This window comes from Chiloscyllium punctatum, chromosome 5, assembly GCF_047496795.1.
Source record: "Chiloscyllium punctatum isolate Juve2018m chromosome 5, sChiPun1.3, whole genome shotgun sequence".
Classification (NCBI taxonomy): Eukaryota; Metazoa; Chordata; class Chondrichthyes; order Orectolobiformes; family Hemiscylliidae; genus Chiloscyllium; species Chiloscyllium punctatum.
In genome coordinates this window covers 21,281,036-21,308,273 of record NC_092743.1, presented here as the reverse complement: position 1 = coordinate 21,308,273, position 27,238 = coordinate 21,281,036, and the positions used below count along the sequence as shown (strand labels likewise).

General features: G+C 39.1%; 1 protein-coding gene across 23 annotated transcripts in view; it reads left to right on the top strand.

The window, feature by feature from the left end:
* Nucleotides 1-27,238, top strand: part of LOC140476938 (focal adhesion kinase 1) — a 556,498-nt gene that overhangs the window by 427,846 nt on the left and 101,414 nt on the right. For all 23 annotated transcript variants that reach the window (XM_072569910.1, XM_072569911.1, XM_072569912.1 and 20 more), the window contains 6 exons: nt 644-728; nt 10,145-10,245; nt 14,533-14,648; nt 16,306-16,406; nt 20,397-20,486; nt 22,134-22,338. In XM_072569910.1, coding sequence (XP_072426011.1) covers nt 644-728; nt 10,145-10,245; nt 14,533-14,648; nt 16,306-16,406; nt 20,397-20,486; nt 22,134-22,338 — 698 coding nt within the window. The remainder of the gene's footprint in view (nt 1-643; nt 729-10,144; nt 10,246-14,532; nt 14,649-16,305; nt 16,407-20,396; nt 20,487-22,133; nt 22,339-27,238) is intronic.

The window sequence follows — 27,238 nt, the reverse complement described above, 5'->3', positions numbered from 1 at the left end:
CATATAATGTTTGGCTGGTATTGAGCTATTTATTTACAACAGAGGAGCACACTTCCAGGAGCGTTTCATGCTTCAATGATCTGAGGCAGGATGTAATATGAATCCTTCATACCCTCAGGTCTCTCACAATGATACAGTGGTGAGATCATGACAGTGTCTCATAGGCATATTGACTGTGAGACATAACATAACAGACAGCTTCGACAATAAAATAAAGAACTGCAAATGCTAGAAATCTGAAACAAAAACAAAGTATTGGGAAATTCAGTAGGTCTGGCAGCATCTGCGGAGAGAAAAACAGATTTAATGTTTTGAGTCCAGTGACCCAGTTAACTCTGTTCCTCTCTCCACGGATGCTGTCAGACCTGCTGAGTTTCTCCAGCACTTTGTCTTTGTTACAGTCAATAACCCATTGGCTTTATTATAAATCAAGAATTAAGACTATTTCTGCCCATGTTCACTGGGAATGAAATACCATGTAATTTGTAATAGTTTTATGCAGAAATTGTTTGTTTGGATCAACATTTTTAATTTAAGTGGTTCAGTGTGGTTCTGTGCTTTGTGCAGATATTTATTCAGACTACTCCATTGGTTCTGAAAACATTTCTAATTACGTGTTATATCTTTCTCTTTGCTTATACAGGAAAACCCCTCAATGGCTGTTGCCATCAAAACATGCAAAAACTCCACTTCAGATAGTGTGCGAGAAAAGTTCCTACAGGAAGCCTGTAAGTTTGGAAATGTACTTTTACTTTGCAATTTAAATATAACACTTGACCTAACTGCTAAGAAAGTGGATTTAATTTAACTAGTTTGAGTTTAAGAGAGAACCTAGCAAACCTTCTGTGGATGGGGTGGGGGACTGTCTTCCGTTCTGCAAATTTTATTGATTCTTTGAGTAATAGCTAAACTTCTAACTTAATATTTAATGGTACTTTAGCGCATGTTGACTAATTTGATTCAAGATGCAACAAAATAATGTCTCAGTGTGATGAAAATCCATATTAATGACTGACTTAAAGGTAAAATCATAAGCTTGTGTTGTTCACAACTTCAAATCCATGAGGTCAACTTTTTAAAAATTAATTATTAATAGGAAACGAAGAGAGACCATGGATAAGTATTTAATATCTTTACTCAGAGTAGAAGACACATTAGTAACCCAACAATAAAGAGAAAATCAATGCGCAAAAGGGAGGGAGGAACTTGAAGCAATTGTTATCATTGGAGAAAAAGTACAAGAAAAACTGAAGGGGTTGAACCTGATGGCCTGCATTCAAGCATTTTAAGAATGTAGTTGCCGAGATAGTGGAAACAGTGTTGATAATTGTCCAAATCCCAGGCTCTGGAATGGTTCCTGAGGATTGGAAAATCAGAAATATAACACCTTCATTCAAGAAAGGAGAGAGACGAGAGCAGGAAAGGATAACTGAATATCTGCTATTGAAAGATTACTGGAATTCCTAGTCAAAATTGTAGCAGAGCATTTTTTTAAAAATTGTAGCACAATCAGATTGAGTCAATCTGGCATTGCTGAAGGGCATTCATGTTCAACAAGTTTATTAAAGTTCTCTGAGGCTGCAATAATGTAGGATGCAAAAGCATCCAAAAGTTAAGTGTAGTTGAATTCCCAAAGACATTCTGTAAGATATGCCACAAATAATGGCCTTGCCATTGGCATTCACATCCCAATGAAAATAAGATTTAAAATGTGTCACATAGATACCACACAAGTTTATGTGGTAGGGGTAATGTAGCAGCATGGATAGAGGAGTGGCACGATAAAAGGAAACAGGGTCGGGGTATATAGATCATTTTCAGGTTGGCAACTGTAACTAATGGAACGCTGCATGGATTTATAATATGTATCGATGGTTTGAATAAAAGGGCTGAGGAGTGAATAAAATAGACTGAAAGCTGGCATCCATCGGTTAGATGCTCAAGCAGGCCGAGATGGATCGGTGTTTCTGGTTAAATGTGGTTGCAAAAGCTTTGGCTTTGACGAGCTGCATTGTTGAGGATGAAGGTGTTCATGGACCCTACTCCTCCCACTTATTTATTTGTTCCCTGTTAGGACTTTGATGTGAGCCATTCATTAAGCTACCAATAATTGCCCAGGAATCTAACTACATTGCTTTGTTACTGACAGAAAAAGAGAACTTCCCCATAAACTCAATAATAATTTGGAAGTTGTACGCTTGCACTAAGCTTTGCACTGCCTTTGCTGAATGCATATCCCACTGTGAGACACTCTCACAAGTTGAGATCTTAATATATCAAATTATCTCAACCTGTTTTTCAGGGGGAAGTGTCAGGAAAGAGTTCTAAAATCTTTCTATTGAGTAGCAATTGTTTTATTACAATTAAAATATAAAAGTGATGGGGCAATCATGCTATTTAATTATTTCAGATGTCCCACTAGATAATCTGCCCGTTTACATACTTTACTTTGATGTTGCCTTGTCTCCTCTGCTATCAGTTTAAATTCATGATGGTACAACTGAGCATTTTAAAAGTGGATATCACTGGAAATTAAATTTGCTGTCCAAACTAGGCTACCTTCATCTCCATTATTTGATCAGGAACCTTTTTCAGTTGATTTTGTCAAGGGATGTGGAAGTCATATGCTGAGCTAGAATTAATTGCCCATCCCTAGTTGCCCTTGAACTAAAAGGTTAGCTAAGGCATTTCAAAGGCCAGTTAAGGGTCAACTGCAGTGCTGTGGGTTCAGAGTCACATACGACAGATCAGATAAGGTTAGTAGATTTCCCTCCCTAATCTACTGTCGGTAGGCCTTCTAAGTTATGGAATATAACTGTAACCCATCCTTGGGACCTTTTAAAGTTAATTTTTTTAATACAATTTTTGCCAGAACAGCTTAAATCATGCCCTAGCTCAATTGTATGAAATTGTTCAAAGGGTTCAGTTGTTAATCAGTAGGCATAAAAGAGAGTGAGAGGAAGGACACTAACACAAGTGTATCTGAAGAAAAATAAGCACTTTGCTGCTTTAATAAGCATAAATTGTATAAACAACAATTCGTATGCATATTTTTCCTCTGATAATGCTGTGAAACTGCAATTTACATTGTTACAGTGTAGAAGGAGACCACTTGGTCTATTGTGCCTGTACCAGTTCTATTACCCAGTGCCAATTTCTGCATACCATTTCTATCCAAATAATCATCCAAAACCCTCTTAAATGCTCAATTGAATCTCCCTCTACTTCATTTCCAAGCAGTGCATTCTATACTCTAACTAATTGCTATGTGAAAAAGTCTTTTCTTGCCTCAGGGAGGAGAAAGTGAGGACTGCAGATGCTGGAGATCAGAGTCGAGAGTGTGGTGCTGGAAGATGTTTCGGGCATAAGACCTTCATCAGGAAAGAGGCTTGTGGTTCAGGGCTGAGAAATAAATGGGAGTGGGGTGTGCTTGAGGGTAGTGCTGAGTTGGAGACTTGGGACTGGGATAATGTGAAAGAGAGGGGAAATGAGGAAACTGTTGAAATCCACATTTATCCCGTGTGGTTACAGGGTCCCAAGACAGAATATGAGGCGTTCCTCCTCCAGGCATCAGGTGGCACTGCCCTCCTGACGTCCATTACTCCCTCCTCTGACCTATCACCATCTCCCTCACCTTCATTCACCTATTGCTTTCCCAGCTACCTCCCCCCCCACCCCCGTCCCATTTATCTCTCAGCCCCGACCCACAAGACTCTTTCCTGATGAAAGGCTTATGCCCGAAACGTCGATTCTTCTTCTCCTCAGATGCTGCCTGACCAGCTGTGCTTTTCCAGCACCACATTCTCGACTTTTTCTTGCATCACCCTTGCTCTGTTTGCCTATCACATTTGCCCTCCTGTTCTTTTTTTTTAATTTTCTGAACTGGAACATCTTTTCCCTATCTACTTTGGTGAGCCCACTCATTAATTTGAAAAGCTCCATCAAACCTCCTTTCAGCTGCCTTCTCTCCAAGGAGAACAGCTCTAACTTGTTGAATCTATCCTCATTTCTGAAGTTTCTCATTTCTGAAGCGATTCTTGTAAATTGCTTCTGCACTCCCATCAATGCATTCACATCTTTCCTATGATGTAGCGTCCACAATTATACACAGTAGTCCAGCTGAGGTCTAACAAGTGTTTTGTACATGTTCAACATTATCTAGCTGCTCTTGTATTCTGTGCTCATAAAGAGGAGAACACTGTGTGCTTTATTAACTGCTCTATCCACATGCCCTGCCACCTTCAGTAATCTGCGCACATATACACCCAGGTCCCTATGTTCCTGCACCCTCTTTGGAGTTATACCCTTTATTTTACATTCTTCCACCTTTGAGCCTACCCTACTAACTTGTCAATGTCCTTTACAAAGCCTTTTTAATTAAAAGCAATTTGGTTGGATGTGTGTGAAAGGCATTGTGAACAAGCTGTCATACAGCCTGCAAATAATCATGGAGGTAGTGAAAAGTGGAAAATGTTATTCAGAGCTTGATTATTCTGGCATCTAACATTTACCCTGACCCCAGTTGTGCCCAAGGCTATAATTCCCAACACTTCAACACCCAAAAGCTATTTTTTTCATTATTCTTTGATTAGATGCAGGCATTGCTTGCAAAGCCAACATTTGTTGCCCACCTCTATTGGCCTGAGTAGTTAGCTAGGCTATTTTGGAGGGCAGGAGGAGCCAACCACATTCCTGTGAATCTAGAGTAACACAGAAGCCAGACCAGATATGGATGGCAATTTCCTTCCCTAAAACACATTTGTTGACCCGAATGAGTGTTTAACGAAAGTCAACAGTTGTTACACAGAGACAATCACTGAGAATAGCTTTATATTGAAGATTCATTAACTGAATTTAAATTCCCCCAGCTACTTTATAATTTGAATTTGTTTCCCCCAGAGCATTAGATTGAACGTCTGAGTTATCAACTGCTGATATCACCACAATCTCCCCCTCTTAGATCTGGAATAGCCCTTTCTTGGGCCATTTTAGTCTGATCTCAAGGAGCATCTCCTGTTTCTTGACAACTCATCTCATATATCATACCGTGAGGTATATAAATTCAACCATATTCCTTATTGCATCTTAGCTTTGTGCACATCCTCAGCCTTACAAAGGTAATAATTACTTTGGTATGTCATAGTAAATTTTAATAGGTTAAGTATTACAAATGATAAAAATCTCTTGTCACTGGAGAATATTATTAGAAAAGTGACAGATTTTTGTTTTATCTTCTATCTGGGACTCCCTGCCTGTATCGATCAATCACGGTTTTTATGGCATGTTATCTCATTCAGCTGAATATTGAAAAATTTGAATGCAATCTTTACAACTGTCACTGATGCTTCTAAGATTAAACGAACTATTTGTCACATTGAAAGGTTTGAAATAATATTAGATTCAGCTATCCAACTCTATCTTACTTTTGCCATGATGGACGTTCAAACTTACACTGGTGAAAATAACTGAGAAAGTTGGAATGTTAAGTCAGCGACTGAGCATAGTGAAAGCATTATTCTAAAGCTGGGCACCGGATCGTTGTAGAGCAAACCTGCTCTTCAACAAGAGTGTTGAAAATTTTGTGGCCCTTTTTTAATTATGAGACTGCTGTTGATGTCATTGAAGCAAAGCTATGGTAAGAGAAAAGTTTCATGCAATCTTATAAGGCTTGCTTTTTCCTTCTCCTGGGTGATGGGGTATTTTTTTGATTTGGTGCAGCCCCACGCTTCTGGTTTCTAAACAAAAGCTGCCTTCAGCTATGTTGAAGTCTGTGAGATATAGAGACGGAAATATGTTGTGGCATGTCTAAAATTATAATGAAGAACACAGCCATTCACATACTGATGCCAAATATTCTTCTAAGCCTCAGAAGTCTACAATGAAATATATCTAACAATAATTTTTTCCATGTGGATCTTATGCAGAAATCATTTTCTATATCTGAGAAAAAATTCAATCAGATAGAGTGAGGACGGTTGAGATAAAGCTTTATTTTCTATGGGTGCGTGTGCCAAGCCCTGCATTTATTGCCTGTCCTAATTGCTCTGAGAAGGTGCAAGTAGGCTGCCTCCTTGAATTGCTGTATAATGTTTTGATATAAGAGAGTGGCTTGCATGGCCACTTCAGGACAGTTAAGAGTCAGCCACATTTTGATACTGGAGTTATAGATGAGTCAAACCAGATAAACGCAGGAGGTTTCCTTGCCTAACAGGCATGAATGAACCAGTTAGGTTTTTGCAACAATCCAGTAGCCTCAAGCTCATTTTAACTGGTGTCAATTAAACTATCAAAATTACCAAATTACAGCAGTGTTTGAATTTGTTTTCTCTTAATTATTAAGATAGGTTACAGGATTACTAATCCAGTATATAATAAACTTTGTCTTGTTGAAATTATGGTTTTCTTTCAGTACCTCTCCCATTCAGGTTCCTTACTTATCTGGAAGACTATCCTTTATAGGACCTCTTCCTGTTTTACTACCAAGTTTATTCTTATCCAATTATAGCATTCTGATACACAAATTAAAATGCTAAAGAAATTTCATGGGTTTGGCAGCATCTGTGAAGTTAATGTTTGATGTCCAGTGTAACTCTTGTGTGGAACTGATGGGAGGTGGAACTATGACTGGTTTTATGCTATTGAAAAAGGTGGGAGGAGGAAGTGGAAAGGAAGGGAAGATCTGGAAAAGGTTAGACAGTAAGAGAGTTTGGTGATCACATAACAAAAAGTGAAGGGAGTGCTTAGATCCAGGGTAGTCATGATTTGGAGATGCTGGTGTTGGACTGGGGTGTACAAAGTTAAAAATCACACGACTCCAGATTATAGCCCAGCGGGTTTATTTGGAAGCACTAGCTTTCGGACCGCTACTCCTTCAGGTGGTTGTGGAGTATAAGATCGTAAGACACAGAATTTATAGCAAAAGTTTACAGCGTGATGTGGTTGAAATTATATATTGAAAATGACCTGGATTGTTTGTTAAGTCTCTCATCTTTTAGAATGAACATGTTGATTTCAGTTCTTTCAAATGTACATCGTATAACTTTTTTAAAAAAGTTACATTTCAAGTGAACTTTATCTGGAGCTGACTTGACACCAATTATTAATGCATTTAGGGTGTGAGCTGTCCTGTGTGAGACTGTCTGTGCCACAATGTTCAGATTGATTCTAATCTAAAAAGTGGATTTACAGAATCTTATGTGGATTCATGCAGTTTTTGAGCAAAACAAAATATCATTCTGCAAGTACAAATTCACTGCACAAACGCATATGTGCGTGTGTGCGCGCATGTGGATTGGTGTGTGTGGGGTGGGGAGTGTTAGAATCAATCTGAACATTGTAGCACAGATAGTCTTACACAGGGCAGCTCACACCTTAAATGCATTATTTTGGCTGACATGTCACTAATTGTTAAAGTTCATTTGAGAATGTAACTTCTAAAAAAATTCTGCAACTTACATATGAAAGAACTGAACCCAACATGTTCGTTTTAAGATGAGAGACTTAACAAACAATCCAGTCTTTTTCAATATATAATTTCAGTTACATCACACTGTAAACTTTTGCTATAAATTCTGTGTCTTATGATCTTATACTCCACAACCACCTGATGAAGGAGCAACGCTCCGAAAGCTAGTGCTTCCAAGTAAACCTGTTGGACTATAACCTGGTGAAGTGTGAATTTTAACCTAGATCCAGGGTACATGTTAGTAACAGAATAAAAGATTGGCTCTACTGAAAGCAAAGTGAATTCCTAAGTATGTAAAAAAAAATTATGATACCCAATTTAGTAGAGTTCATATTGTGTATATTGGAATCTACATATATTAATATACAGTTCTTTGCAGTCAAAAAGAATGTGTTCTGCGAAGTAGTCTTCCAGTTTGTGTTTGTTTCTCCCACTACAGAGGAGTCCATATTGTAAGCAATGAACACAGCAGGCTTAAATTGAAAGTAGTAAAAGGTAAATTGCTGTGCCACCTGGAAAGAGAATTTGGGGGCTTGGGCAGTAAAGAGCTAACAGGGCAAGCATTGCACCACCAGAAATTGCCTAAAATGGTGTGATTGGAAGATAATTAACTTTTGGGGGAAGGGGTTGTGATAGTGGATCAGAATGTCCCTTCTGAATGCTGATACTAGAGAGGAACAGGAAGATACTTCTGGTAATGGCATTATGTTGGAGGTGTCAGAAATGATGGTGGTTAATTCTTTGTACATGGAGGCTGGTGGAAGTGCAAAGTCAGGAAGAGTGGAATCCTGCCATTATTCTGGGACTTCACCTAACGATGGAGCAGAACTCCGAAAGTTTGTGATTTCAAATAAATCTGTTGGGCTATAACCTTGTTTTGTGTGATTTCTGACCTTGTCCATCCCAGTCCAACACCAGCATCCCTACATCATTGTTCTGGGAGGATGGGGGAAAGGGTGATGGCAGACATGCACAAAATGGGTTAGATCCAGTTGAGGTGGCAAGAGACCCTTAGTTGAGGAAAAAGGAAGCACTGTTATGAAAAGAACTTTCAGCAAAACAGATGTAATGATGAAACTGGGAGAAGAGAATGGGGTCCTTAAAAGAAGTAGGTAGTATTTTGTGCACTTTTTTTAAAAGTACCTTTTCCCCAATCATTTGTTAATTGTATTTCAGTTGTGTTTAATTATTAGCAAGTGAGGGGCATTAATTGTGGTTTCACTTAGGCACAAAACAAAAGCAACTGCTTAAAACTGGCTGAATTAGGTGGTGCCTGCTTTTAGTGTTTACTCTAACTAGATGTCAGACAAGGAGGGACCTCGAATGGTGCGGTGATAATATCCCTACCCCTGGACAGAAAAGTCTGGGTTCAAGTCCACGGTTCAAGATGTGTATTAAATCTCTGAACAGGTTGATTAGAAAAATAGGTTAATTACAAAATGTAAGACTGGGTAGAATATTGACTTCAGTACATTCTTCATTACTTGGATTATTCCTAGACGGGGTACTCTAATTTCACATATTGTTTCCATTTGAAGATGACACACCTTCTGTTTGGCATTTGGATTTGTATTTAACCACTTCATGTCACTAGGTGAGAGGAGTATTGCTGTCTTCAGTTGTTACATTATCAGTTGCCACTTCACATGTTAAATCAGAATTTACACTTCTATCCTGGACACAAGGTTGTGGAGATGCCTTTAAATAATGGCGGGATTATGTCATTTCACTGGAATTTTGTTTTGATTTTGTAATTCAGCTGTGAACAATTGTTTACAAAACAAACTGATTGTTTTGACCATCAGTGCATTCTTCCTAATTGGCCAGTGTTTTGTATTGAAAGGATTAAACAGCCATCAGATGGTTCAAATTAATTTCATTGGCTTCAGGGTTGCATTACTATTTTACATATGCATTTCATAATTGTACTGATGCTTAGACATTTGACATGCCATTCATGTAGGGGTTCTCTTAAAGTTTTTGGTGAAATTTTGTGTTTGCTGTTTAGGCACTGAACAACAATGTTGGATGATTTGAACGGTGTTTTTTTTCTACATTGTCTTCAAGGAATAATCAAATGTCTGCCATACTTTTTCTGATGGCTCAACTGAACATGGAGTTGATGATGGCAAGAACTGCATCAGTGCAAACTAATATTCTGCCATTATGTTGTATGGTATTTGATGTACAGGTTGATTTAATTGATGGAGATGTTTAGACCAATTCGTGTTGGTTAATTTTTAGCTTTATTTCTTGAAATGAAATCAGAAATCTAGCAATCTCTTCAGGAGAATCTGCACATGTTGGTTTATTTTAATCTTTGAAGACAGAAATTGATGGGTTTTTGTTAGATCAAGCTCACAAAAGACATTGTGCAAAGGCAGATAATGGAATTAGTATATAGATCAGCCTCAGTCTAATTGACTGACTGGTTCAAAGAACTTATACCGGAAACCCAATTCTCCTGCTCCTTGGATGCTGCCTGATCTGCTGAACTTTTCCAGCACCACACTCTCGACTCTGATCTCCAGCATCTGCAGTCTTCACTTTCTCCTGGTTCAAAGAACTGAATGGCTCCTGAATCTGATATTCCCACTGCAGTATTGATCTTCCTTCTTTATTCAGTTAATAAAACATATCTTTGCCAAAAATAACAAATGCTTATTTCCTTTCTTAAAGTGACAATGCGGCAGTTTGACCATCCTCATATAGTGAAGCTGATTGGCGTAATTACAGAAAATCCAGTCTGGATAATTATGGAACTGTGTACCTTTGGAGAGGTATGATTGTATTCACTGACGGATTTGTTCAGGAACATGTATATATTATGAAAGAGTTGTTAAAATATATATTAATTTAGAATGACATGGAATAGTTCAGGATTGGCAGCACATATTTGCAAAATAGATATGTATGACAAATTTAATGGAATTCCTGAAAATTAAGAGATTCATCTGAAGAATTAGGAGGAATATTCGGTGGATGATATATACGTAAATTATCAAACGCCATTTAAAAGGATGATAAGATATAATTAGAGAGTTGTGAACCTAGGGAATTCACTCCCACAAGAAGCTGTTGGGGCCAGCTCATTAAATATATTCGAGAGGGAGCTGGACATGGCCCTTGTGGCCAAATGGATCAATTGATATGAAGGAAGGCAGGAATGGGATACTGAGATTGCATGATCAGGCCTGAGTGGTAGTGCAGGCTCGAAGGGCCAAATGGCCTACTCCACCTATTTTCTGTGTTTCTTTAAAGATAGTTTATTGACTTTTTAAAAGTTGTATTAGAGTTAAAATATCTACCTATCCCGTAGAATATCCATATCCTAACAATCTTATGTGTACAAAAAGTGATTATCTTAAATTTATGCCCATTATTTAGTGAATAGTGTCTGCCAATTCAGTGTAATGTGTCAAGCGTGTGGGTGGAATAAGCTGGCCTGTTTTTGAGTGCTAATTTGCTTCTCATTTTAATTGGGCCTGTAACAAAAACAAAGGTGACCGAAGCATTGCAACAGCTACTGAGAAGTTGCCCTGTTGAATGTCAGAAAACATACTTGCAATCTGACAAGGACAAAACTGGTATCTCTGGCTGAGCACATCTACCTTGAATTTCAGTGTGGTTTCAGAACTGGAAAATCCACAGCTCACATCATCCTCCCGCTATGATAGATTCAAGAGAAATGCCACAAACTGAAGAGGCTACTGTATATTGCCTTCATTGTTCTCACCTAGACATTTGATCATTGAAACAGAGGCAAGACTCGTGAAGCTTCTGGAAAAAAATCCGTTGCTGCACGATGTGATCTGCTCTTGAAATAATGGATCAGATCAGTTATGAGGAGGATTATAACAGAATGTTTTGTAATCCTCACTGGAGTCAGTGAGAGTTCTTACACTCTCATTCACCACCATATTCATCTCCATTGCTGCCATATATCTTCAGGTCATCTGCAGAGGGTATCCACCAGAATTGACAGAAAACTGTTCAATCTTGCTCACTTTAGATGCAAGGCAAGGATATACCAAGTCCTCACGCAAGAGTTACTCTCCATGGCGGACACTCCGCTAGCACTCCACACTGCGAAACATTTCAGCAAATGAAACACTATTGGGATTGCAAGGCAAATGTCATGGAATAGGATGTTGTCATACTACCATCTGTCAGCTTTGATGATATGAGGTTGTTGACAGCTTCACCAATCTCAGTTCCACAAATACTAGCAATCTGTTATTTGATACTGAAGTTGACATGTGCAAGGTATGAGTTGCAACTGTTACGACAAAGTTTGAGAGTGTAGAATAACAGTGATCTGACTGAGAACACCACATTGTGAGTTTATACAGTCATAGAGATGTACAGCACGGAAACAGACCCTACAGCCCAACTGGTCCATGCCGACCAGATATCCTAACCTAATCTAGTCCCATTTGCCAGCACTTGGCCCATTTCCCTCTCAACCCATCCTATTCATATACCCATCCAGATGCCTTTTACATGTTGTAATTGTACCAGCCTCCACCACTTACTCTGGTAGCTCATTTCATACATGCACCACCCTCTGGGTGAAAAAGTAGCCCCTTAGGTCCCTTTTAAATTTTTCCCCTCACCCTAAACCTAAACACCTCCACTCCAGAGAAAAGACTTTGCCTGTTTACCCTATCCATGCCCCTCATAATTTTATAAACCTCCATAAGGTCTTCCTCAGCCTCCGACGCACCAGGGAAAACAGCCAGAGCCTATTCAACCTCTCCCTATAGCTCAAATTCTCCAATCCTAGCAACATCCTTGGAGATCTTTTCTGAACCCTTTTCAGTTTCACAATTAAGTTTTTATCTTCAGTGCACGGATCTACAGTGGATGACCACTGCATTTGTTGTGGGTATGTTTGCTGAGCTGGGAATTTGGAGTGAAGACATTTCGTCCCCTTTCTTGGTGACATCCTCCATGCTATGGAGCCTCCAGTGAAGTGCTGCTGCACTGTGTCGGTTGGAATTTATTTGGTTCTGTTCCTGCTGCTTCCAGTTGTTCATTGCAGCGGTTGGTATATTGGGTCTAGATCAGTGTATTTATTGATGGAGTCTGTGAATGATTATGAAGAACTTTAGCCCGGAATGTCATTTATCTTGCTCCTCAGATGCTGCCTGACCTGCTGTGAGGTCAGCGCCACACTTTTCGACTCTATGGATGAGTGCCAAACTCCTAAGATTTCTCTGGCTACCCTCTATTTAGCTTGTCCTATTATTGTTGTCTCAGTCAAATTTGTTGTACTTGTTGTCTGGGTGTATCAATACTAAGGATAGCTGGTTGTGGCATTTAGTGCTAGTTGATGAATGGGGATCGCTAATTGTCTGCCTGTTTGACCTGTATAGTGTTTTGTGCAGTCCCTGCATAGAATTTTGTACACCACATTTGTCCTGCACATGATGGGTATTGGGTCTTTTGTTCTGGTGAGTTGTTGTCTGAGCATGGCTATTGGTTTATGCGCTGTCATAAGTCCGATTTGTCAGAGGAGTCTGGCTGTCAGTTCCGAGACTTTTTTTATATAAGGTAGAGTAGTTAGTGTTTTGGGTTATGGCATGTCCTAGTTATGTTGTTTGTCTGCCAGGCATCTGCGGAGGAAGTGCCGGACAAACGTGTAGATTCCATGCAGAGACTGTACAAAATACTATCTAGGGCAAACAGGCAGACAACTAGCGATCCACGTTCACAAGCATCAACCAGCCACTAAACGCCACAACCGGCTATCCTTAGTATCTATACACACAGACGACAAGGAGCACAAATTAATCTGGGACAACACAACAATAATAGGACAAGCCAAACCAAGGGCAGCCAGAGAATCTCGAGAAGCATGGCACTCGTCCATGGTCGCCATCAATAAACATTGACCTAGAACCAACATACCGGCCACTGCAACTAACATCAGGAACCGGCAACCAGAAGCAGTGGGAATGAAACCAAATAAATTCCAACCGACACAGTACAGCAACACTTCACAGGAGACCCCACAGCACTGAGAATGTCATCTAGAAAGGGGATGAAACGCCAGCAAGCCAAATTCCCAGCTCGACAGACGCACCCACAACTACGACAACTGGCACCCAAGCTAAAAGTCTTTGCGCCACTGTATACTCAAAAACCTTGCATGTAGTGTGCTGCTGGGTGATGATCTCCAAGTGACTATACCTCCAATGCTAGAATACCTGCAAGTGAGACGTGAAGATGGCTGACACCAGTGACTTCTGGGGGATGACTGGCAGGGCTGTGAAAGAGGCGAGCAGAATCTAAAAGCTTGGCTGACTGAGAAGAGGACCCTGACAAAAAATTGCCAGTGAAATGTGCACCTTTTCAACCCATTATCTTGCTTTGCAGCAAATGCAAGAGAGACTGCCATGCAGAATGGGCCTCCTGAGCTGCACCAGATGATGCTTAACACAGAGTTGACCACAAAGGTCAAGACCGTCTGGATTGGAAAGTGCAAACCATTATTTCATAAAATAGGAGATTAACATAAACCCAAGATACTAATGATTCTCCAATGAATGGAAATTCTTTTCATGGTTTGCTTTATTAAATCTGAAAAAAAAATGAACATCTCTGAACCTCCTTTGTCCTTATGAAAAGACCACAGTTTTTCTTGACTCTCTTAAATAATGTCTCTTACCCCTAGCATCATCTGTGATGTTCACCCAGCTGCCACATGTTCCCAGAAGTAAGATGTCCCAAATTGGGCTCAATGTCTTAACTGCAATGTGACCAGTTTGTATAATTTAAAATTCGCTACTTCAGACATTGTTTCAATAATTTCGTTTGGTGAGTTGCTTACAGGTTATAAAGGAACTTAAACACCTGAAACCAAAAGCCATAATGAGAAGAGATGCTTATTTTTTTAAAACTTAATTTGAATCTAAGCCTGTAGAAAACAGATATGTGACTTGACAAAAACTTGGCAATATGGCGCATTTACAATATTTTCTTTGGTCTATGTCAAAAGAATAATACTTTTAGAATTGCTTTAACAAAAGAATACTATTATAATTGAATGTTTTTGCACTTAGTTACGGTCGTTTTTACAAGTAAGAAAATACAACTTGGATTTGGCCTCCTTAATTCTGTATGCTTACCAGCTCAGCACAGCACTATCTTATCTGGAGAGTAAGCGATTTGTACATCGGTGAGTAAGTATGCAGTTTAGTCTGTTTGATGAGAGGAAAGGATGTTATAGAAATGTTGATTTGGATGTTGGCATTACTGACCGTTCACTAACTAATGAAAATTGGTGTATTGGTGGTTGAACTGGAAACAAAGTACCATACGGGGTAGGTGTAGTATTCTGTTGGATAGCATATTCCAAATTGCAGGGATTGTTTTCTGCTTGAAGCACTGCATGTATTTTAAGTGCTTCTTTGCTAGCAGAGTTGAGCAACATTAAATGTTGCACACTTAATTTAGCCTTCAGCAGCATTGACAGGTTTGGGTGAAGCCTTCTGCTCATACTACAGCCAGTGTATATATCCAAAGAAAAACTAGAGGAAGATCAAAATGGAAAGAAAACAAACAATATAATTTAACTTATTCTTGTATATTCCTACACATACACAAAAACAAATTACCTTTTGGAAACAATGCTAAATAAGTGCCCCCTTCTGGATTTTAGATGAAAGACAGAAAACAAATCCATGTCTGTTTCTTGGTGACATGTTGCCTCAAATAAGAATGCAACATAAAAATGTACAAAGAATTGTGAGCAAGTTTACAGGAAATTAAAGCCTTAAAGCACTTGCATTAGACATTGAAATGGAGATTAGACTCCGGGAATTACCATTGGAAGAAACTACCCTTCCAACAGATTTCACTCCATCTCAATTTATTTTAACGTCACTGACGTATTCACTATTGAGACTTTCCTGTTGCCTTGACTTGAAGATCTGAACAACAGTGTTTCTGATCTTTTGCTGTGGATTAGGATTATCTCTGATAAAACTTAACTGTTTGCTATTTATTTTTAAACCACATTATTGTTGCACAGAATATAGCTTGCTGTGTTCAATGATCAGAAAGAGACTGTGTTTACCAAACTATAATATTGTTCTAGTTTTGTTTCCAACATTAATTACAATAAATGTTAAAGACAAGTGTTTCCAAAAAGCACATTTGTAAGAATTCTTCTGATTATGAAAATTAAAGTAGTGAAATTCATTCACTGAGGCATATTTAATAAAGACTACATAGCAAAAGTACACCACTTAGAGCAATTTATTGTTACAAATGCTGGAATAGGATGAATTGTAATCAATTCTTTGGATGGATCACACTACTTTTCTGGTGTATAATCTATTGTAAATAAAATTGTTAATGGATTATTTTGTAATATTCAGTGATAAGTACCAAGAAGACATTTAGTGGCGCTGGTAGACACCCATAGCTGGCATAAATGAAAGCGGATAAACTTGACATCATAAAAGTGGAAGGTGGAATCTGCCCATGGACTGTGGGATCAGTGGCTTCTGAGCAGTAGGAAAGAATTTAAAGCAAAAATCAAAAATACTTTGCTGAGATTAAGGCTTGTGTTAAATTGAGTGGCATTGCATCAAATTATATCCAGTAAATTCTGGACGGTTTGGTTGATGAAACACTTTCAAATTTACATGCATGAAGAAACTTGTGTATGTAAAGCAATTTAATGGAAAAAATATCATTATTCAGTGAAAATCATAATATGCATGGTCCTTCTATTTGAAAGACTTGAAAAGGATTTATCTGACCAAATCAGCACTTTGTCTTCAAAGGCTTAGTATTAGTATTTTAATCTGTACTTTTTATTCCTACAGGGATATTGCTGCCAGAAATGTCTTAGTATCGTCATTAGACTGTGTGAAGTTAGGAGACTTTGGTTTATCGAGATACATGGAAGACAGCACTTACTACAAAGGTAGGGATCAGAGTTAATACAAAGCTATAAAATTTGGATAGGCAAACTCTGAAAATAATGTTCTGATTGTCTGTGCTTACAAGGAGTCCAATATGTCATGTGTTTTGGTATCAGTTGAATCCTTGACATAATAAATTGTAAAACTATTGGATTTTATTGTTGGTGCCACAGAATCTGTTCCCATTTATTTGAAATGCCTGAACAATAATCTTACTTAGAATACATTTCCCATCCATAGAAAACGAGCATTCAACAGTGAGTATGTCCTGTTGATCGTTAATACAATAGTAATCCACAGCCTTTGCGTGTGATCCTCCTAAGTAATTATTGTCCACTGGAAATGCTAAAAGTAACATTTGAGTGAGTTGTGTTTATAACCATTGTGATGTTCTACAATCTTTTACATCGATTCAGAAGCCACTCTAAGTAATTGACTGCATCTGCAGGTTGATGTAGCACGTTTATGCCAACTATACCCCTTTGGGGGTGTCTGTCATATATGATAAGGATGTAAGGTGCAGAAAAAACTGTGGGCATGTTAATCCATCATTATGACCCTGACCAGTCACTTAAAGCTTTATGCAGGTCTGTTTGTCATATCTGTTTTAAGTACGTTCAAATTCAGTTAATTGATCATTGGTACATAAGATTTGTGATCAGCAGTCAATTGAAATCTTTGATTATTCTATTTCTTCGAACTGCACCATTTTTTCAACACTTTTTTCAGTTGTCTTGAATCCTCTTTGGTCATTTTTAAAATTCATTTGTGAAATGTGAGCATACAGGCTATACCAGCAGTTATTGCACATTCCTATTTGCCCTTCAGAAACTGCTGGTGAGCTATCTTCTTGAATACAGCTGAGTGGCTTGCTGGGCTGTTATCAGAGGATGTTCAATAGTCAAATACAATGCTGTGGGTCTGATATCAGATCTTGGCCAGGCCAGATCAAATAGAATGACTAATCTCCTTTCAGGAAGGAAATCTGTGACCTTGCACGCCAGGTATGCAACTGGGGTTGGACCAAGATAAAGGTGAAAAGTGTGTAAGGCTTTAATTGAACAGGTATTACTTGTAGAAATAGTCCACTGAAAACTTGTTATCTCTAAGAATCTTATAAAATCTTTGATCTTGTGATGAAGGTTTGAGTTGTATGCTATTTTCTTGACGTGTACTTCACCCGTGCATGCATGAATAAACTTATAACAAACCTGAGTCTCATCTGGTCTAAGAAGAAATAGAGTGGAATTGACTCCTGATACCATCCACCATGTTGAACAATCACTCCCTTCACTACTGATATACAGTAGCAGTTGTGCACTATCTACAAAATGCACTGCAATAACTAATCAAGGCTTCTTCGACAGATTCCAGACCTGCAGATTCTGTCATCTCCAAGGGCAAGGGCAGCAGCGGCAGAGGAATGTCACAACGTGCAAGTTCCTTTCTAAATCTCACAGCAACATAACTTGGAACTTAATCGTTGTTCCTTGTGTGAAACAGCATCTAAGCCCTGCCACTCCCTTACAAGGGACTATGTCCCTACACCCCAAGGACTCCAGTGTTTCAAGAAGCCCGGTCATCACCACTTTCTTGAGCAATTAGAATGAACAGTAAATGCTGGTCTAACCAGTGATAGTCACACCCATGAACTTGTTTAAAAAATTATACATTTATTTCAAATCAGGAGGGAAAAACGGGGACATGAGATAGCTTTGGCAAATAGAATTAAGGAGAATCCAAAGGGGTTTTACAAATATATTAAGGACAAAGGGTAACTAGGGAGAGAATAGAGCCCCTCAAAGATTAGCAAGGCGGCCTTTGTGTGGAGCCACAGAAAATGGGGGAGATACTAAATGAATATTTTGTATCAGTATTTACTGTGGAAAAGGATATGGAAGATATAGACTGTAGGGAAATAGATGGTGACGTCTTGCAAAATGTCAGATTACAGAGGAGGAAGTGCTGGATGTCTTGAAATGCACAAAGGTGGACAAATCCCCAGGACCTGATCAGGTGTACCAGAGGACTCTGTGGGAAGCCAGAGAAGTGATTGCTGGGCCTCTTGCTGAGATATTTGTATCATTGATAGTCGCAGGTGAGGTACCAGAAGACTGGAGGTTGGCAAACGTGGTGCCACTGTTTAAGAAGGGTGGTAAGGACAAGCCAGGGAACTATAGACCAGTGAGCCTGACCTCGGTGGTGGGCAAGTTGTTGGAGGTACTCCTGAGGGACAGATTGTACATGTATTTGGAAGGGCAAGGACTGATTAGGGTTAGTCAGCATGGCTTTGTGCGTGGGAAATCATGTCTCACAAACTTGATTGAGTTTTTTGAAGAAGTAACAAAGAAGATTGATGAGGGCAGAGCAGTAGATGTGATCTGTATGGACTTCAGTAAGGTGTCGACAAGGTTCCCCATGGGAGACTGATTAGCAAGGTTAAATCTCATGGAATACAGGGAGAACCTGCCATTTGGATACAGAACTAGCTCAAAGGTAGAAGACAGAGGGTGGTGGTGGAGGGTAGTTTTTCAGACTGGAGGCCTGTGACTAGTGGAGTGCCGCAAGGATCGGTGCTGGGTCCTCTACTTTTTGTCATTTACATAAATGATTTGGATGTGAGCATAAGAGGTACAGTAAGTAAGTTTGCAGATGACACCAAAATTGGAGTTGTAGTGGACAGCAAAGAGGGTTACCTCAGATTACAACAGGATCTGGGCCAATGGGCTGAGAAGTGGCAGATGGAGTTTAATTCAGATAAATGTGAGCTGCTGCATTTTGGGAAAGCAAATTTTAGCAGGACTTATACACTTAATGGTAAGGTCCTAGGGAGTGTTGGTCCTAGGCACCTTGGAATGCAGGTTCATAGCTCCTTGAAAGTGGAGTTGCAGGTAGATAGAATAGTGAAGGCAGCGTCTGGTATGCTTTCCTTTATTGATCAGAGTATTGAGTACAGGAGTTGGGAGGTCATGTTGCGGCTGTACAGGACATTGGTTAGGCCACTGTTGAAATATTGCATGCAATTCTGGTCTCCTTCCTATTGGAAAGATGTTGTGAAACTTGAAAGGGTTCAGAAAAGATTTACAAGGATGTTGCCACGGTTGGAGAATTTTAGCTACAGGGAGAGGCTGAACAGGCTGGGGCTGTTTTCCCTGGAGCATCAGAGGCTGAGAGGTGACCTTATAGAGGTTTACAAAATTATGAGGGGCATGGATAGGATAAATAGACAAAGTCTTTTCCCTGGGGTCAGGGAATACAGAACTAGAGGGCATAGGTTTAGGGTGAGAGGGGAAAGATATAAAAGAGACTTAAGGGGCAACTTTTTCACGCAGAGGGTGGTACGTGTATGGAATGAGCTGCTAGAGGATGTGGTGGAGGCTGGTATAATTGCAACATTTAAAAGGCATTTGGATGGGTATATGAATAGGAAGGGTTTGGAGGGATATGGGCAGGGTGTTGGCAGGTGGCACTAGATTGGGTTGGGATATCTGGTTGGCATGGATGGATTGGGCCGAAGGGTCTGTTTCTATGCTGTACATCTCTATGACTCTATCACTCTAATCTAAATTTCCTAATTGCTTTTGTAGATTTTGAACTCTTGTCTCTGAATTGTTAGTCCAGACTTCGAGGTTACTCACCCAGTTAGTAATAAAACTACTGTGCTACTTGTACACCTATTCCAGTCAATAATCAATTACATTCTCTGCTTCTCAATTACACTGGTTCGGTGTAGATTTTATGTTTTGACTTGTGTGAGCAGAAACAGGAAGGTAACTTAACTTGGCAAAACTGATGTTGTGACCAACTCATTACAAATACATTTTTACAATTGCACTCTGAGCAGAACCTCATTCCATTTATTGTGCACATGGATTGCACTACCTTGCTTTCTGAGGGCCAGATTCACAATTGTGTAATTAATGAGCAGGATTGGATACAGAAACTACGGCATAAATGATACAGTTTATGAGCTTTCATCTTTATCTTGACAGCCTCGAAAGGGAAGTTGCCCATCAAATGGATGGCTCCTGAATCGATCAACTTCCGCCGGTTTACCTCAGCTAGTGATGTATGGATGTTTGGTAAGTTTGTTTTAACTCCATTCACATAAATCATGCTGCTGTTTAAATTAAATACAATTGCCTCCTTTGAACTCGCTCTTCTTTTGCACACTCTATTCTAAGATGAAGTGCCAGCAAATCGCAGACGACTTCATCATTAATATTGAGTTGATTTATACACTTGTCTCTATGGTTTTGCATTTGATAATAAACTGAATTTAATCCCTTGCCCAGCAAACTAAATCTTCCTTAGCATGAATCCTCATTCTAGCCCCAGCCCTGAACTTAAGTGATTTCTTGTTTTCATGGTTCATCCCTGTCAGAGCTCATCATCCATTAGATTGAGTACCTACTCACCTTGATCCAATCCACATTAAATAGCTGACCATTCAAACACACTTTCTAGTTTCCATTCGTTTATTGTTCTAAGGCACTGACCTGTTCCCTTTTAAAATGAACACCTTTATCAAAGTCTTCATTTTCTGTTGAAGATCCACCTGGAAAATCCTCTGTCCTCACAAACTGTTCTGTTATAAACATTTAGAGGCTATTCAACCACTTATTTAGTCTGTGGCTGATCAGCACTTCAATTTTGTCCATATTTCCTGCAATTGATATATAACCAAAGTTTAATCATATTAGCTTAAGAATTTCAATTGACCAGCATCTTCTTTTGGTAGTTACGGATTTTTACAATCTTTCGAGTTTCAAAAAAGTCCCTGATTTCATTCCAGGCCAGTTGATTCTATCCTATATTGGATTAACTCATTCAAAACAGCTGCATGTGTTCATACTGCTCTCGTTGCTGTTTATCTGCCACCCTGTGCATGCTGAATTCCATTGGCCCCTGCTGCTCCCAATTTAAAATCACCACAAAATTCTCGAACTCTGACTTTGAGTCGCAGACATTGCAGCATTCCAGCTCACTCTCCTGAATAGTTAATCAGCAATAATTATAGAAATTACAACTGCTGTCACTATAAAACTGACTTTTTTCCGATTCCCTACTGAGCTCCAGACGCCCAGACACTGCCCTGGCCTGACCCCAATTCCTTGATCTGATAAATACATACACCCTCCATCCCCAGCAAAACTCCATACCTCTCCCTGCCATGGTCCAACACCTCTTATTACCCCACCTTCCCCAGCCAAACCAACAACTCCCAATTCTAAACCCAACCTATTCTGCCCCTTCACCACCAGCCACTTGTCACCCTACTTGCTCATTTACATTCTCTCTGCAGCTTCTCACAGAGGTTTGGGATGTTTAAACTTTGGTGAACAGAAGTTACTGCTTAAAAAAATGGGTGCAGCATAGCCTCCATACTGACTCTGTGCTGCTCTTACGTCTAATATATGCTATATTTCTCAGTCCAAATGGGAAATTTGGTCCTGATACGCAGAATTTCTAGGCAAGGCATGTTAAAAGGAGCAAAGTAGCAATCTGACTATGATTGCACCTCCTTGGAAGGTTAAGCCACTGTTATCTGTGGCTAAATAATTAGGTTCAATCCAATCTTGTCAGCTTTAGTTCAGCCACATAAGACATGGGCAGTTTGCCCAATTCTGTAGTCAAACCGATGTAATGAAAGCTCACTTTTATGTTGCACTTTTTTAGTATTTAAATTAAAATATTTTCTACTCTTTATGCTTGTTCTAATATTTTAGGTGTTTGTATGTGGGAAATTCTAATGTATGGAGTGAAACCATTTCAAGGAGTAAAAAATAATGATGTAATTGGTAGAATAGAAAATGGTGAGCGGTTGCCAATGCCTCCAAATTGCCCTCCAACACTCTACAGTCTCATGACAAAATGCTGGGCATATGATCCTAGCAGAAGACCACGTTTCAATGAACTGAAACAACAGCTCAGGTAGGAAGAAATTCTTGTTTTCTTTTGATTAAATTTTTAACAAAGCAAAGTTATGATTTGACTTCCTTTTGAAATTAAAACCAGTGATCGTGACGAACAGTTATTGTAATAATGAGGGAGTGCTGCCCTCAGTTGCCATTTTACGCCAAGGTCTCATCCACCACCTCAGAATAATGCAAAATCTCCTCTTAACATTTTTCAAAGAACAGCAGGGAGCTTCTCCTGGAGTCTTGTCCATCAATTATTCCCTCACCCAGCATCAATAAGTACATATTATTTGGCTATTGTCACACTCATTTTTCGTTTAAAAACTACTGTGAGTAAATGAACTTTTGCATCTACTTCGGTTACTACAGTGACTTTAAAATGCTCCATTAGTTATTTAAATGCTTTGGGATGCCCTGACATAATGAAAGGTATATTGTAAATTCGCATTCTGTATGTTGAAATTCATGTAAAATTGCTACTCATTTATTATATGAAGTGAAACACTATACAATTCAGGCACTAATGAAGCGGTAGGTATTAAAGGTCAGTGGGCCAGATCTTGTTACTGTTGCTGTAAATGTTTTTAGTGGTTTTCACATTTTGTGCCCTTCTGTAATGAGTGATGCTCTAAAAATTGTACATTGAAGAGGAGCAAGCACTGTGGGCGGTACAGTGGCACAGTGGTTAGCACTGCTGCCTCACAGCGCCAGAGACCCGGGTTCAATTCCTGCCTCAGATGACTCTCTGTGTGGAGTTTGCACATTCTCCCCGTGTCTGCGCAGGTTTCCTCTGGGTGCTCCAGTTTCCTCCCACAGCCCAAAAATGTGCAGGTTAGGTGAATTGGCCACGCTAAATTGCCCGTAGTGTTAGGTGCAGGGGTAAATGTAGGGGAATGGGTCTGGGTGGGTTGCGATTCGGTGGGTCGGTGTGGACTTGTTGGGCCGGTGTGGACTTGTTGGGCCGAAGGGCCTGTTTCCACACTGTAAGTAATCTAATTTTAAAAAATTAATTTTTAAAAAAAAAAGAGCAGGCACCATGATCTAAATGCAAAAAAAACAGAAATTGCTAGAGAAATTCAGCAGGTCTGGCAGCAGCTGTGGAGAGAAAAACAAAGTTAACGTTTCAAGACCAGGGAGCCTTAAGACTCAAAATGTTAGCTGTGCTTTCTCTCCACAGATATTGCCAGATATGCTGAGTTTCTCCAGTAATTTTAATTTCGTTTCAGATTTCCAGGATTCACTGTCCTTTGTTTTATTTTGTGGTCTAAACTGAATAAGAGGAACAAAACACATTTCTGTTCAAACCAACTGTTTATATTGTGAATTCCTTTCATTAGAATGTCATTCTCTGTCTTAATATTTGTGTTTAACCATTGAGCTACAAGCTAAATAAGCTAATGGAGACTCAGGAAAAGTTTAATGAAAAATTATTTTGTAATGTCGTGCTTCATACCATCAACTTGTAGAACCCGATAAGTTGAAACTTCGAACTTTTATTATTTGGCAAACATACAAATGTAAGTGGTGTAGATTTAAAAATATAACTACAGAGTACAGTCAGTTCTGCTACATCGCGGTATTTTCGTTCTCCTTCAATTCCATGTTATAAGAAAATCGCATAGCGGCATCATTTAAACTAATGGGACTGGAATCGCATTATACTCCATACATGCTTTAAAACTTTGCACTTTAGAAGCCGTATCCCCAATTCATCATTCATGTTTCAGTGAATTTGCATTAACGAACTGCGTGGTATAGGAGAACGACCTGTATTCGTATTGTAAAGCAATAAACAGATAGCAAGCAGTATTTTATTCTTGAAATATTATCAGGACCTGAAAGTATTCAATTGCTTCTATATAATTAAAGACAAAAAGCACTTATTTACCAATTTTATTATTTAAATATTGTATTTATGGCGCTGTAAAGAAAGCTTGTCACAATTCCAGAAAGACATTGTTTAAGTTCTATCCTTGTATTGCTTTCATGTTACAGAATAATTAAGTGGGAAACCCATATCCCTAAATGAAATTAGTTTCAGTCGATTATCCTAACAGGTTCTACTCATCATGAAGTGATTATCAAATTAACTTGGGTCATAACTCTGCCTTTCCCCTTCATTTGTTCATTGACTAACATTTTAGTGTAATAATACAATTACTCTATGTGGATCAGTGTTATTGATAGAATATATTTCCACTTAAAAAGCATCATTTGAGCCAAAAGTACAATTTATTGTCATATAGCTGCTTTCAAGTAAGCAAACAATTGGTAACAATACGTGGCTTGTGAATGGAGTTGGATTTTAATATTGATAAATGGGGAGTAATTTGAAGCCAGAAACATGAATGGAAGTTTATTGGAACAAGTACAAAAGGAAAAGTATCGAGACCATCTGTTGTTAAACCTTCCAATTTCCATCCAATTGAAATCAATGGAAGAACAAAGGGCAAACTCTCAAAGGCTGGTAATGTGGTCTGCCAGGTTTTTATCGGGGCTGCAAAGTTCAAAATTGTTCCCACCGATGATTCAAAGATAGTTTAGACAAGGGCAGTGATCTCTGATCTAATTTATCTTATCTATAAAAAAGGAATCACTGAAATGAGTGGAAAATAATCCAGATTTATTTTTAAAACATTCATAAGCTAATTAACTTGGTCTGTGATCACAAAACAAGTTGATGCAAAGACTAGCCAGCATTAACTGAGACTTGATCAAAATCTGAAGAGTGATGCATATGTGGAACAGGAATTTAGCAAAAGCGCGCAATGCTGTGTCAATTAATCATTTTGAGAAGAAGATGGATAAACATCTGAAATGGATGACTATACACATCTCCTCATTTAACCCTATTGTCACGGTTTTGTCCACTTACTTAATCTATCAACTTTTCTTCACAACTCTGCTTTTATGTGTACTATTTACTGTGCCACTTCACTTACTGTCATGGCCAACATGAGTAGATGGCTCTCCAGAAGCGATTTGAAGGAAGGAATCAATATAAAACGTTGAAGTACAGGTTCCTTGGGAACACCACTAGTCATGTTCTGACAACATCAGCATACTGTCTTCACTCTTGATTCCTAATGGCTTCTCTGCCCATGTCAATAGGTGCCTCCAATTCCATATGTTAACAGTCCCGTAATGAATCTCTATGCTGACGTAAATACGTGCAATTAAAAATCTCTGCTGCACGCCACACCTTTACATTTACAGCTTAAGTATAAATATCTTGAAGTTGTGAAGAGTCAAAAAGTTCGTATTTCAAAAAGCATTAACCATTTTGCTTACTTTGGTTGTTTGGCATTGACCATCACAGAAGAGGGTTGCTTCACGTAAACAGAATTTCACACTGTGACAATTGCATTCTTTTAACAAATATTACCAATAATTCTGATTCAGCTTCGCTTCTATAAACCCTGCATCTTAGGTTACTTACAGTGTGGAAACAGGCCCTTCAGCCCAACAAGTTCACACCGACTCGCCAAAGCACACCCACCCAGACCCATTCCCTACATTTACCCCTGCACCTAACACTATGGGCAATTTAGCATGGCCAATTCACCTAACCTGCACATTTTTGGACTGTGGGAGGAAACTGGAGTACCCGGAGAAAACCCACGCAGACACAGGGAGAATGTGCAAATTCCACACAGACAGTCGCCTGAGGGGGGAATTGAACCCGGGTCTCTGGCGCTGTGAGGCAGCAGTGCTAGCCACTGTGTCACCATGCTGCCCTATCTAACCTATAACGTTCTGCTCTTCGTGTTTGAATGGCCTTTTTTTGCATGCTCTCAGAATATGCCAAAGCAATTTGATTGCTGACTCACTGGAAAATGTATTCTTTCATATATTTATTAAAGTAAATCTTAACTGGCAATCTTCTGTAAAGGAAATTGAACTGAATCAAATCATAGTTTCAGTTATTACTCAGTTAAGATATTACTTTCAATGATTTAGGTTTGCTTGTATGTTGATTATTAATAAACTACTGCTAGATTTAATGGTAGATCAGAGAGCAGTATCTTTAAAATGATAGGGTTATTTCGTACTCTCCTGTTTAATTCTTCTTTTGTGCCTTCTGATTTCCATAGAACTATAAAAAAGTTACAACACAAAGTGCCCTTTCAGCCCATCGCATGTGTGCTGACTACAAAAAAAAAATCTAGCCATTCTGCTGCTATTTCACTCAGCTCCGATACTTTTTCCCTATCCTCAAAGGTTACAGCTGCAGATTCAAGTACCTTTTCTGGATGTTGAGGCTTGCTGCGTCAACCATGAAACCAAGCAACAAATTCCAGTCACCCACCACCCTCTGGATGAAAACCATTTTACTCATATGTCCCCTTCCTAATCACCTTAAATCTTCATGTCACTAGCTACTCCCACAGCAGGTATTTTATCCATAAAGATCCTGTCAGATATATAAGTAAGCAAGGTAAGGTATTGGGGTTCAAACAGAGTGGTCATTGTTCTCTAACTAACTGGAATATACCATGTGTTGTTTTGTGTCATTCTGTTGGTAGTTAGAAGGAATAAACTAACTAGGCATCGATCAGCTGTTGGACATTGTTAAGGCTCTGTCGTGATGATCATTAACCCCTATTGATAGATTATTATAGTTTTTATAAATGTCAAGCAGATAACAAAACATAATTTTCACCATGTGCATCCTCTGGGAAGGAAATGTTCATCCCCATAAGCACCAACTCTGGTCATTGATGGAGAGTAGATATTTTGCACATAGACTTTGCTTTACCCTTTCCCTGAGGTGGAGTTGCCAGTGTGGATAAAGTCAGCAGTCCCATGACACCAGGTTAGAGTCCAACAGGTTTATTTGAAATCACCAAGCTTTTGGAGCACTGCTCCTTCATTAGGTGAAAGAGGGTGATTGATAGAAGCTACAGGGACAT